Source organism: Heptranchias perlo, chromosome 3 (genome assembly GCF_035084215.1).
Source record: "Heptranchias perlo isolate sHepPer1 chromosome 3, sHepPer1.hap1, whole genome shotgun sequence".
Classification (NCBI taxonomy): Eukaryota; Metazoa; Chordata; class Chondrichthyes; order Hexanchiformes; family Hexanchidae; genus Heptranchias; species Heptranchias perlo.
This window is the reverse complement of record NC_090327.1, coordinates 31,571,815-31,585,483: the sequence shown is the minus strand read 5'-3', so window position 1 is coordinate 31,585,483 and position 13,669 is coordinate 31,571,815. Positions and strand designations below refer to the sequence as shown.

Sequence of the window (13,669 nt, the reverse complement as noted above, 5' to 3'; positions counted from 1 at the left end):
TATTCTAAGTGCAGCCTAATTAGTGATTGCATAGGTTAGCATTACCCCTTTTGCTTTTGTGCTCACTTTCCCTGATTATAAAACCTGAAATCCTCATGCTTTTTAAAAAAAAAATAGCTCCCCATCTTGTAACACATTTAAAATCTTTGTACTTCTGTATAAATACCTACTCTATCATTGCAAGCTCCTCCAGTCCCATCCACTTCCTCCTTTTTTTTATTCATTCATGGGATGTGGGAATCGCTGGCTAGGCCAGCATTTATTGCCCAACCCTAATTTCCCTTGAGAAGGTGGTGGTGAGCCGCCGCCTTGAACCGCTGCAGTCCGTGTGGTGAAGGTTCTCCCACAGTGCCGTTAGGAAGGGAGTTCCAGGATTTTGACCCAGCGACGATGAAGGAACGGCGATATATTTCCAAGTCGGGATGGTGTGTGACTTGGAGGGGAACGTGCAGGTGGTGTTGTTCCCATGTGCCAGCTGCTCTTGTCCTTCTAGGTGGTAGAGGTCGCGGATTTAGGAGGTGCTGTTGAAGAAGCCTTGGCGAGTTGCTGCAGTGCATCCTGTAGATGGTACACACTGCAGCCACAGTGTGCCGGTGGTGATGGGAGTGAATGTTTAGGGTGGTGGATGGGGTGCCAATCAAGCAGACTGCTTTGTCCTGGATGGTGTCGAGTTTCTTGTGTTGTTGGAGCTGCACTCATTCCGGCAAGTGGAGAATATTCCATCACACTCCTGACTTGTGCCTTGTAGATGCTGGAAAGGCCTTGGGGAGTCAGGAGGTGAGTCACTCGCTGCAGAATACCCAGCCTCTGACTTGCTCTTGTAGCCACAGTATTTATATGGCTGGTCCAGTTGAGTTTCTGGTCAATGGTGACCCCCAGGATGTTGATGGTGGCGGATTCGGCGATGGTAATGCCGTTGAATGTCAAGGGAGGTGGTTAGACTCTCTCTCTTGTTGGAGATGGTCATTGTTTGGCACTTGTCTGGCGCGAATGTTACTTGCCACTTATCAGCCCAAGCCTGGATGTTGTCCAGGTCTTGCTACATGCGGGCACGGACTGCTTCATTATCTGAGGGGTTGCAAATGGAACTGAACACTGTGCAATCATCAGCGAACATCCCCATTCTGACCTTATGATGGAGGGAAGGTCATTGATGAAGCAGCTGAAGATGGTTGGGCCTCGGACACTGCCCTGAGGAACTCCTGCAGCAATGTCCTGGGGCTGAGATGATTGGCCTCCAACAACCCTACCATCTTCCTTTGTGCTAGGTATGTCTCCAGCCACTGGAGAGTTTTCCCCGATTCCCATTGACTTCAATTTTACTAGGGCTCCTTGGTGCCACACTCTGTCAAATGCTGCCTTGATGTCAAGGGCAGTCACTCTCATCACACCTCTGGAATTCAGCTCTTTTGTCCATGTTTGGACCAAGGCTGTAATGAGGTCTGGAGCCGAGTGTTCCTGGTGGAACCCAAACTGAGCATCGGTGAGCAGGTTATTGGTGAGTAAGTGCTGCTTGATTGAATCTATCGTCGATAGTGCTATCACTTTGCTGATGATTGAGAGTAGACTGATGGGGTGGTAATTGGCCAGATTGGATTTGTCTTGCTTTTTGTGGACAGGACATACCTGGGCAATTTTCCACATTGGCACTGGGTAGATGCCAGTGTTGTAGCTGTACTGGAACAGCTTGGCTGGAGGCACAGCTAGTTCTGGAGCACAAGTCTTCAGCACTACAGCCAGGATGTTGTCGGGGCCCATAGCCTTTACTGTATCCAGAGCACTCAGCCGTTTCTTGATATCACGTGGAGTGAATCGAATTGGCTGAAGACTGGCTTCTGTGATGGTGGGGATATCAGGAGGAGGCAGAGATGGATCATCCACTCGGCACTTCTGGCTGAAGATGGTTGCAAAAGCTTCAACCTTGTCTTTTGCACTCACGTGCTGGACTCTGCCATCATTGAGGATGGGGATGTTAACAGAGCCTCCTCCTCCTGTTAATTGTTTAATTGTCCACCACCATTCACGACTGGATGTGGCAGGACTGCACAGCTTTGATCTGATCCGTTGGTTGTGGAATCGCTTAGCTGTGCCTATAGCATGTTGCTTCCGCTATTTGGCATGCATGTAGTCCTGAGTTGTAGCTTCACCAGTTTTAGGTACGTCTGGTGCTGTTCCTGGCATGCTCTTCTACACTCCTCATTGAACCGGGGTTGATCCCCTGGCTTGTTGGTAATGGTAGAGTGAGGAATATGCCGGGCCATGAGGTTAGAGATGTGCTGGAATAGAATTCTGCTGTTGATGGCCCACATCGCCTCATGGATGCCCAGTTTTGAGCTGCTAGATCTGTCCTGAATCTATCCCATTCAGCACGGTGATAGTGCCACACAACACGTTGGATGGTGTCCTCAGTGCGAAGACGGGACTTCGTCTCCACGAGGACTGTGTGGTGGTCACTCCTACCAATACTGTCGTGGACAGATGCATTTGCGACAGGTAGATTGGTGAGGACGAGGTCAAGTTAGTTTGTCCCTCTTGTTGATTCACTCACCACCTGCCGCAGGCCCAGTCTGGCAGCTATGTCCTTCAGGACTTGGCCAGCTTGGTCAGTCATGGTGCTACCGAGCCACTCTTGGTGATGGACATTGAAGTCTCCCACCCAGAGTACGTTCTATGCCCTTGCTGCCCTCAGTGCTTCCTCCATGTGGTGGTCAACATGAAGGACTGATTCATCAGCTGAGGGAGGGCGTTGGGTGGTAATCAGCAGGAAGTTTCCTTGCCCATGCTTGACCTGATGCCATAAGATTTCATGGGGTGCAGAGTCAATGTTGAGGACTCCCAGGGTCACTCCTAAATGCTCTGTTCCTCTGATTCTGGCCTTTTGTGCACGCCCTTTCCCTTGAACCGAACTTTGGTGGCATAACCTTCAACTGCCTTGGTCCTACTTCTTGAAACTCCCTCCCTCATCCTCCTTGTCTCGTCACTTTTCTAACCACCTTTAAGAACCTGCTCAAAACCTATCTTTCGGATCTGCTTTCGGATACCTCTCCTAATTTCTTCCTAGCTCAGCCTCTACTTTATTACATCAATTTGTGAAGCGCCTTGGACCTTGTTTAACGTAAAATGTACTATATAATTGCATGTTGTCACTGTTGCATTTCCCTCTGATACAAATGTGGAAACTAGTTTGAGTAGAAAGTACTTCTCACCAAACTGGCAGTTTCCTTTTCCTTTAAGTTCTCGACTTCAAACTTCAATGAGGAAGTTGTTCGGCCATTTTAAAAATCAGTGCTTCATGAATTTTGTGGATCACAATCCTGACCTTTTTTCTCCCATGTTTTTATTTTGCACAGGTCTTCATGTCAGGAATCCTTTGAAGACATGCTCATGGGGATGGATGAAAAGCTCAAAGAATTCTGTGCCAGGAAACAGAAAAATAAGGATAGGAAACACAAAGAAAGGGTAATTATGCATAGTGTTAAACAAAGCTTGGAGCTATTTGCCCATCAAGCCTACTCTAATCATGTATGATTCCCCTGTCAGGATCTTTCGCCCTTCCCTCCCATTACCAACACCTCTTGATCCTTTAGTTTAAGGAAAACTAAGGTTCTTCCTTATCTCCATAAGGGGACAGTGAAAGAGATTAAGCAGTTTTATTGGTGTCACTAACTCTCAATTCCCCTTCTTAATAGACATCAATTCAGTTCCATTTAAAGGTATGTTTGTGGCTCAGTACTTATTTTCGTTCACTGTGGATGAGCACCAAATGGAAGGCTTGCTGGATATGGGTTGACATCTGACACTGGTATATCCATATCCAGTGTAGAGCAATTGGGTTTCTGGAGGTGAGGAATATCTTCAAGTATTTTGGGACAAAAGATGTGTCCTTAGCCAAAGGTTGTTTATATATTCTCTTTTGGATGAGTTACGAATGAAGTAGGTCTTTTTGTCATTGCTGTATGATGCACTTTGAGCATGATAATGTGTTGAGGTGCTAATAGCCTTTGAAGTTATTAGGAACCAGTTCTGAGCTGGGCAGTGAAGCAAAACTGATGCAGTTCAGCACAGCCTGCTGCGATGGGCACCTGTGTCATTGGACAAGGGCTCCACCAATCTGAAGCATGCTAGGTCAGGCTGCCTGGGTCAGCAGACCCGTACAGCATAGCACAAATATGCAGAGAGAAAGTGAGTCACTAAAAACAGTACTTAATATGCAGTTGTTCAGGGAAACAAGGAGTGTGAGCCAAGTGAGACCACTTATCGCAACCTGCTAACCTTACACGATCATGTGGAGGGAGGCAGTGAGCACTAACCTTCTAGTGTAGTTATCATAGAATCTTAGAAAGTTATGGCACAGAAGGAGGCCATTTAGCCTATTGTGTCCGTGCCGCCAGAGAACAGCTATCCAGCTTAATCCCACTTTCCAGCACTTGGTCCATAGCCTTGTAGGTTATGGCACTTCAAGTGCTCATCCAAGAACTTTTTAAATGAGTTGAGGGTTTCTGTCTCTATCACCCTTTCAGGCAGTGAGTTCCAGAACCCCACTACCCTCTGTGTGGAAAAAAATTCTCCTCAGCTCCTCTCTAATCCTTCTACCAATTACTTTAAATATATGCCCCCTGGTCACTAACACCTTTGCTAAGGGAAATAGGTCCTCCCTATCCACTCTATCTAGGCCCTTCATAATTTTATACACCTCAATTAAATCTCCCCTCCACCTTTTGTTCCAAAGAAAACAATCCAAGCCTATCCAATCTTTTCTCAAAACTAATTCTCCAGCCCTGGCAACATCCTCATAAATCTCCTCTGTACCCTCTAGTGCAATCACATCTTTCCTGTCGTGTGGTGACCAGAACTGTACGCAGTACTCAAGCTGTGGCCTAACTACTGTTTTATACAAGTCTAGCATAACCTCCCTGCTTTTATAGTCTGTGCCTCAGCTAACAAAGGAAAGTATCCCGTATGCCTTCTTAACCATCTTATCTACCTGTCCTACCTTCAGGGATCTGTGGACATGCAGTCCAAGGTCCCTCTTCAATCTGGCAGAGGTACTCAATGCAAAACAGTAGGTCAAAATCACACCGTCTACAACGAGATGACCTTGTATGTCGTCTGCTGAAATGAAAGATGCAGGGGGCAAAATCATTGTGTTAGTTGAGATCAAGACTAGTTCCTCGGTGGAGTTGTCACTCTAAAAAGTGGCTGTCCAAACAGAGACAGCAGGTTGTAGAGATATTGCAAACCTTTTCATTCACTGTCTTTGGGCAGACTAAATATGTGTGGCAGATGCGAACAAAACCAACCAAGCAAAGCCAGTATCTTGTATCTTATGGTGTACAAGACTGTGATCAGAATGAAGTTCAGACGGTGATCAATTCAAAGGGATTGTTTCTTTCGGAAATCCAGCTCTATCAGTACCACCAAAAACAGATGTATTGTTCAACTTGTTGGATATTGCTGGTTCAGAAGAGCTGTTATTCGCCTATATTGCATCAGTCACAGCATCTGAAAAGTAATTCATTGTGGGAAGAGTTTTTAGATGTTTCAATGTTAAGTGCAATATATACAAGTATTATTCATTGTTAATCCTTTTTGCAGGAAAAGAGTAATTGCTCCAATAAACCACAAGACAAGAAAGAAAATAGCCTTAGCAGGTAATTATTTGGTTTTTTTTTGACTAGTGTAACTGATTCTGATAAATTATCTCTGCCATGACAATCAGTTTAGTGATTTTTATTATTTTCCCATTTTACAAGTTAAGGCCTTAGGCTCCTCACTCAAATGGCCATTTTTACCTGTGAGCCTAAATAGTGAATATTTTAGACTGACCATGGAGGGCATCTAACTTCCAGTCTATATAAAATAATGAAATTGATCATCAGGAGTGATCAGGATTATTAACAACTTAGAGAGCTACATATCCAAGTTTGCCAATGACACAAAGGCAGCATTGTAAGCAGTATAGATGGAAGCATAAAATTAGAGATTTTAATAGATTAAGTCAGTGGGCAAAACTGTGGCAAATGGATTTCATTATAGGCAAGTATGAGGTTATCCACTTTGGACTGAAAAAGGATAGATCAGAGTATTTTCTAAATGGTGAAAAGCTCAAAACAGTGGAGGTCCAAAGAGACTTAGGGGTCCATTTACATAGATCATTAAAATGTCATGGACAGGTACAGAAAATAATCAAAAAGGCTAATGGTATGCTGGCCTTATATCTAGAGGACTAGAATGCAAGGGGGGTAGAAGTTGTGCTACAGCTATATAAAGCCCTGGTTAGACCGCACCTGGAGTCTGTTTAGTTCTGGGCATCACACCTTAGGAAGGATATATTGGCCTTGGAGGGAGTGCAGTGTAGATTTGCTAGAATGATACCTTGACTCCCAGTGTTAAATTGGGAAGAGATTATACAAACTAGGGTTGTATTCCCTGGAATTCATAAGATTAAGGGGTGCTTTGATTGAAGTTTTCAACATATTAAGGGGAATTGATAGGGTAGATAGAACACAACAGAACCTTGAATATCTTCTTTCATTCTGCATTCTCTTGATTTATGTAAGAAGTTTTACATAAACAAGGTCAAATGCAGCTGAACCTTTTGTAGCCAATCCTTCAGACCAAGAACGTCAAAGGATAAGTAGCTGTTATCTGGATGTCTGGGTCAGGAGATCAGTAGGATTTGGGACTTCAGGGCAGAAGGAGTTTGGTAGTTCTCATTTTCATTCCTATGTTATCTCATTCTTAAAGTGGAAAAATGAGAGTCTTCGATTCTATTACTGGGAATTTGATTGGTATCGGACTAGTCAGTGTACCATTTGGTAGTTAAAAGCTCACTAGCTTGGAAACATCATAATCACAAGGCACTTGGGGATGAGGAACGCCATCACTGGGATGGTCCACTACATTAAAAGCACTATAAATCCAAGTTTCTGTTGTCTAATCTGCTGTAGACATCAAGCACTTTTTGAGTATAATTTCTGACAGACATTGTTCCCTGACGCTGGTATGCAAAGCCAGTCCATGGTAAGTTAGATAAAGGCTTCCCTAATGGCATTGAGTTTATCCTGGGAGTAGCTGAGCCATATACACCATGAAAATACCACTGAAAAATGCATTGAGCTACATAAGCTAAGCACTGAAGAACAATATCTCAAACTTCCAGTCCAATAGAAACCAGATTGGTTTGGCCAGTTGCCCAAATGGTCACAATAGCCAATTCTCCATGTTACTGTGGCTTAGCACTGAGTGGCACTTACAGTTAATTGATCATCTGCAGAGCATCTCCTTTTAACATCGGCACTATAAATAACAACTGATAACAGTAACTGCTCCTGCTGTTGCTGCTTGTAGCTAGAAATTACAACATGGAAACAGCCCATTCGGCATAACCAGCCCATGTTGTCGTTTACCTTCTAATCACATTTACCCACGCTGTTTTCCATATCGCTTCATCCCCTTTTCTTTAAACCACCTATCCAATCTAATCTTGAATGTTGACATGGTCTCTGCCTCAATCACTAACACTGGAAGTGAATTCTATAGCCTCAGTACAACACTGTAAATAAATTTCCCTTGCTCTGTTCTAAATCTCTTGCACCTATGGCCCCTTGTTCTAGATCCCTCAACTGCTAGAAACAGTCTGCTATCTATCTACCCCCCTGTTTCATCTTTTCATAATTTTAAAAAGTTCTCTCCCGTGATCTGTGTTGTTCTAACAAAAAAGCCCCAATTTTTCAAGTATTGTATTGTTACTTTAATTAGTCTCAAACTGGCATTGTAATGAGAACCTTGCCCACCTGTTTATAATCCCATTGAATAGCTGAGTTGTGCTAACTGTGCAGTTTAAATAGCTGATCAGTAACCTTGATTTACCAATTCAGGAAAAAGTTTTAGTGTTTGAGTGTTTCTGCTGAGATTACCAATTTTGACTTTTTAACCATTGATTCTCATAAGCTGAAATCCACTTTTAAAGGCCGCCTTATAATTAGGCTGTCTTCTGGTTAAGGACTATACTGCCAACTTGAAATATTTAGATTTGAGATTTTACCATTTGGTACTTTACCAATCAGCTGTTGTGTGAAATAAATTTACACATTTTAATTGAAACCTTTTTTGGTGATCTGACCCAAAGTATATTTTTCTTGTACTGTAGACCAAATGATGAGCTGGAATCAACAGGCAGTGATTATAGAGACACAACTGAAAAAATAACAAGCAAAGAAACTCCAGAGAAAGAAGCTGAGCTTTCGGAGGAGTAAGATGAGAAATATTCAATTTATCGCAGTTTTGTTTTTGTTAGTGGTGAGGATTATTGTCTGGTGGCGGAGGCGGGTGGATGCAGCTGCTATGAATCTCCCCATCAGACATTTTCCCTCTTCCCTCTGAGACCTAACTTGATCCCCACTCATCGCTTCCCTGTAACAAGGAGATTGGGGTGGGAAATGAGTAGAATGGAGCAATCACTCCTGTGGCTCATTGCAGTGGTGCTGCAGTGCATTGCCCTGCCTCCTTGCAACCAATCAAATGTTATTAATTTATAAAACAGTACAAACAGCAAATGTTAGAAATCCATTAATTTTTTAATATCTGAAGAAAAAAGAAGGGAAACAGGAGCCTATCTTTTCTCTTAGCTGATGCTGACTGCCTTTGTTCTTATTTCACATTTGCAGAGGTGTTTTATATTTGCGTTTATTCAATGGCCTCTGGTCTAGCACACAGTATAAAAATCGTCAGTATCTTTTAAGTAAAGTAGATTTGTAATTCATTCTGATCTTTGACCTTGTGTTGGATATGATGGAGGAATGTAAATTGTATACTTTTTTTCAGTAGTGCCCTCTGAGGTTCTACTTTCCTCAGCCCTACACACAACCAAAACAAATGAGTGCTGAATTTTTTTTAAACTTCCTGTAATAGAAGCAGTACTGAGTGGCTGGTGGCAAAAGGAAAAATCTGTTCCAGTCCACCTTGCCAGCCCTAGAGTCCAAAAACAGAATACACAGTACACTATCTTTGTCCCTCAATTAATTTTCCTCACTTAATTTTTCTCACCAGATATCTGTCCACGCTCTCAATTTCTGACATCTCCTTGGACAGTGCATTCCAAACATTCAGCACCATCCACTATGTGAAATAGTTATATTTGATCTGTCCATTTACCTTCCCTCTTCTGGGTAGAAGCCCCATGCCCCCTCTTTCATTTATAAGACAGCAGTCTAGTCTTTTGGTTCAGCCATGGGCTTCTTGCGTTTTGGTTGAGGGGCTTGAACCTTCAGTTTGGATTTCTGCTTGTTAACCACTGCCTGCCATCTGGTATCCTGTATGTATGAGCCATGTGGATCTGATCCTTGTTCAGCACTGCATTCTCGCACTAAAGTGAGACCAGTCTTGCACAGAACCCAATTTGGTTTGTTGTTAAAAACAACTTTTCATTTTTCTATTTTCTCCTCTATCTTCCATGTCTCTGACACTTGCTGTGCCTTGTCCCATTGGGTAGTCATATGTTCTACCTAGCTAGTGCTGCTCTACTTAACTGCTGAGAGCTTCCCCCCCCCACCCTCCCCTTTCTCCTATTAATCAAGTAATGTGTTTTAGGGAATTACTCTGCAAAAGCATTGTGTTGGGTATGTCCTTACTGTGTTCAATACACAATAAATTGCCTTTTTTTTAAAAAAAAAGGCTTAACTTGAATGTGAAAACGGAGCCACAAAACACTGAGGAAGGTTCTGGAAATCATGAAAGCAAGCAAAAGGAGAAAAGTGATGAGCAGAATGATGAGGATACTTCTACAAAGTGAGTGTGAATTTAAAACCCAATTTGTGTGGTACTCTTGAGGGTGATGGAGATTGTGTAAATGTGGTCTGAAAAACAAACGTGATTCCTGATTTGAAAAACTATCCTTTGTTTAGGAAGGAGATGGAATCATGGAATTTAATATAGAAAATGTCAGGGAAAATCTACTTTCATAAACTCGCTGTTGTGAACAAATGTGCAGTGTTTCTAAATTTCTAATAAAAACAGAAGAGCTGGCAATGTATGGTCGGTAGGCATCTGAAAGAGAACGGTTTGATTTTTTTTTTGAATGGAAACATTAACTTTTTTTATTTGTCACACCTGAAAACATTAACCTGTGTTTCAGATGCTGGTCGACATACTGTGGGTTTTTTGGGGGGAGTGGGTTGTTGAATAAGAAGCAGTATTTTGTGTGTAGATTTCACCTGTAATAACAATTGTCTGGATTTATGTACATCTGGTTGTAAATTCTAACATTTGGTTTGCCTGGTATCTGCTGTCCTCCACAATGGTGACTCTTTCCCTCTTCTGCTATGAAAGGGCCTTGATCTATATTTCCTTTCTCCTTGCCACCCTCTTTTCCCTGGCCACCCAGCCAAGAGCAAGGACTTGTAGGGAGCTGAGATCCTATCATTAAAGAATGGATTTTTTTTTCAAATCTCTATATTTTGATCAGAATTTCACAAAGATGAAGGCGATCTTTCAGTCTTTAAAACTATCCTTTCCATAGAAATCCAAGATGCCCTGTAACTGAGTCCAACTAACTCTTGAATGATTTAGTTTTTGTTTCCCGTCTCCATTAACATACCTGAAGACCATTCCAGGAATGGTCACTTTTTACATAAAGAAGCATTTTCTGACATCAGTCCTAAACTTGCCTGTTGCCAGTTCCCTAGTCCTATAATTATAACTTGAAATATTTCTCATGATTAACCTACACCACTTAGTATCTTAACTACCTCTATAAGCTGCTCCCTAATTTACCTCCTTTCAAGGCTTAAAAAAAAACTAGGTTTTTCTAATCTTTCCTCATAACTCAGTTCTCTAGTGATCAATCTTATCCTTCTTCGTACCACTTCCAGGATGTTAATGTTGCCCTTTTGCCTCAGTGATCAGAATGAATGCATTATTGAAGGCGCGGCCTGACCAGAGCACCACACTGATTCAGCAGAGTGACCTCAGACTTGTATGCTGTTGAATGGGGAGTATGGCTCAGAAATCTGCTTACGTTTTTGATTGCTGTTGTACATTGGCTGGACATGGTTAACATCAAGTCTATTTTCATTCCCAGATCTTTCTCAGCCTGTTAGTTTGATATCACTTCTTAATGGTTCACTTTTTCTTTCAAAGTGTACACCTTTGCACTTACCTGAACTGAATGCAATCTGTCATACTTCTGCCCACACAAATATTACCTATTCCTTGGTGTGTCTCCCTCCCTCTTTCCTACCCCCCCCCCCAAAGTTTAGTGTGATCTGTGAAATTTGACCAACCAGAATACTGATCCATAATGAAAAGGGACATGAAAATCAGGCTGTTGAAATAGTTGTGTTTAGAACAAAGACAGTAAGCAAATATTAGTCTGAATAGAACTAAACCTACAAAACCATGGGCATCTGTAGGAGGGTGAAGTTTTCCAGCTGTTTGTGTTGGGAGGGAAGGGAGGCTAAGAGTGAAGAGCCTCATTGTGAGGGACTGTGACCTGAAAGTTATATGAAAGCCTAGCCATTTAGAAAGCTGACATTTTTTTCCTATATAATTGTAGGATAGGTGAAGAACAAGATCTGGATGGCGATGAGTTTCTTGTTGAAGGTGCTAAGAAAACAAAAAGGGTCTACTGTGATCCCAGCTCTGACCTGTAAGTGGCTAAATGATGTGATATGGTAGTAGTTAAAGATTTGGTTGCTCTGATGAAGCTGTTCAATTACCAGATATTTGTTGAACACCAATCGTTTCTCCCTTTATTTCTCCTAATCATGGGAAATTTCAACTACCCCCATATAAACTGGCAAGAAGAGATAGGGAATGGAGTTTTGACTGTGTACAGGTCTCCCTTCTTATCCAGTATGTGAGAAGCCCAACAAGAGAGGAATCACTGCTGCATCTAGTAATGGGAAATGAACCAGAACAGATAAGAGGAGTAAGTGTAGGGGAACATCTAGGCAATAGTGATCATAACGTAATAAGTTTTAAAATAATGATTGAGCAAGACCTAAGTAAGACAAAGACCAAAGTAATAGATTGGAAAAAAGCTAATTTTGAGGGGATGAGAATGGAACTAGGGCAGGTAACTGGCAAAAAATGTTGACAAAAAAAACAGCAGTGGTAATGTTTAAAACTGTGATCAATAGAGTTCAGTAGAAGTATATTCTTCTAAAATGCAAGAACAAATTAGCTAATAATGAAATACCATGGATGAATAAAGAGATGTGGGTAAAATTGAAACTAAAGAAAAGGACGTACTCAAAGTACATAGACAATAAAGGAGAGGATGACAGAAGGGAATACAAAGAGGTTAGGAAAGAAGTCAAAAAAACAATTAGGAAAGCAAAGATAGACTGAGATTAAATTATCATGGAATCTAAAAAGAAATAAAGTATTCTACAGGCACATAAATAACAAAAGAAAAATCAGAATAGGAATAGGGCCACTAAGGGATGCACAAGATAAACTCACAAGTAAGGACAGCGAAATGGCAGAAATAATCAATAGTTACTTTGCCTCTGTATTTACCAGAGAGACTAACAAGTCAGGCAGGACATTAAAAGAAGAGATCGAAAAAGATATTAAAACATTTAAAATCGAAAGTGGGGGGCTAATCAAAGCTGGAGAGGATAAAACCCCTAGTTCAGATGGATTGCATCTGCGCATATTAATAGAAGTTAGGGAGGAGATAGCAGAGGCACTATTATAAAATTCATTGGAAAATGGAATAATACCAGAGGACTAGCGGACAGCTGTTATTCCTATATTTAAAAAGGGAGATGGAACAAGTCCAGGGAACTATAGACCAGTTAGCTTAACATTGAAGATAGGAAAGGTAATGGAGTCTTTACTCAAAGATGTAATAGAAAGACATCTAGAGAATGAAAATATAATAAAGAATAGTCAGCATGGATTTCAGAAGGGAAAGTCATGTTTGACCAATCTTATTGTATTCTTTGAAGAAGTAACAAAGACAAGGGTGATGCAGTAGATGTAATCTATTTGGATTTTCAAAAGGCCTTCAATAAGGTATCGCATTGTAAACTCATGGCTAAGGTCAGAACATGTGGAGTCAGGGAACAGGTAGTAGAATATAAAGCAAGTTGGCCACAAAACAAAAAACAGAGTAGGGGTTAAGAGTAGCTACTCATACTGGTAAAAGGTGGGAAGTGGTGGTCTGCAGGAATCGGTGCTGGGACCACTGTTCAGAATTTAGATTAATGATTTGGATTTAGAAGTACAATTTCCAAATTTGCAGACGACACCAAATTGTGGGGTGTAGTTAATATAAAGGAAGAATGCATCAAAATGCAAGAAGACATTAATAAACTTACAGAATGGGTGTGTAATTGGTAAATGAATTTCAATATAGATAAGTGTGAGGTGGTGCATTTTGGTAGGAAGAATAAGGAGGCCACGTACTGCTTGGATAAGATTCTAAACTGAACAGAGGAGCAAAGGGATCTCTGGGTACAGATACACATCATTAAAAGTAGCAATGCAAGTTAATAATTTGCCTTTTTTATGGCCTTAAGTACTAAGGTTCATTTCTAGAGGGACAGAATTGGAAAGCAAAGAGGTTATGTTAAACTTGTATGGTACCTTAGTTAGACCACCCTTGGGAGTATTGTGCACAGTTCTGGTCTCCATATTATAGAAAGGATGTAGAGGCATT

General features: G+C 41.5%; 1 protein-coding gene across 3 annotated transcripts in view; it reads left to right on the top strand.

The window, feature by feature from the left end:
- The window catches only part of LOC137311581 (DNA topoisomerase 1-like), a 105,692-nt gene that overhangs the window by 30,643 nt on the left and 61,380 nt on the right, over nucleotides 1-13,669 (top strand). For 2 of the 3 annotated variants that reach the window (XM_067978706.1, XM_067978704.1), the window contains exons 6-10: nucleotides 3,351-3,459; nucleotides 5,596-5,651; nucleotides 8,153-8,254; nucleotides 9,676-9,789; nucleotides 11,555-11,647. In XM_067978706.1, coding sequence (XP_067834807.1) covers nucleotides 3,351-3,459; nucleotides 5,596-5,651; nucleotides 8,153-8,254; nucleotides 9,676-9,789; nucleotides 11,555-11,647 — 474 coding nt within the window. The remainder of the gene's footprint in view (nucleotides 1-3,350; nucleotides 3,460-5,595; nucleotides 5,652-8,152; nucleotides 8,255-9,675; nucleotides 9,790-11,554; nucleotides 11,648-13,669) is intronic. The other variant, XM_067978705.1, reaches the window with a different exon arrangement.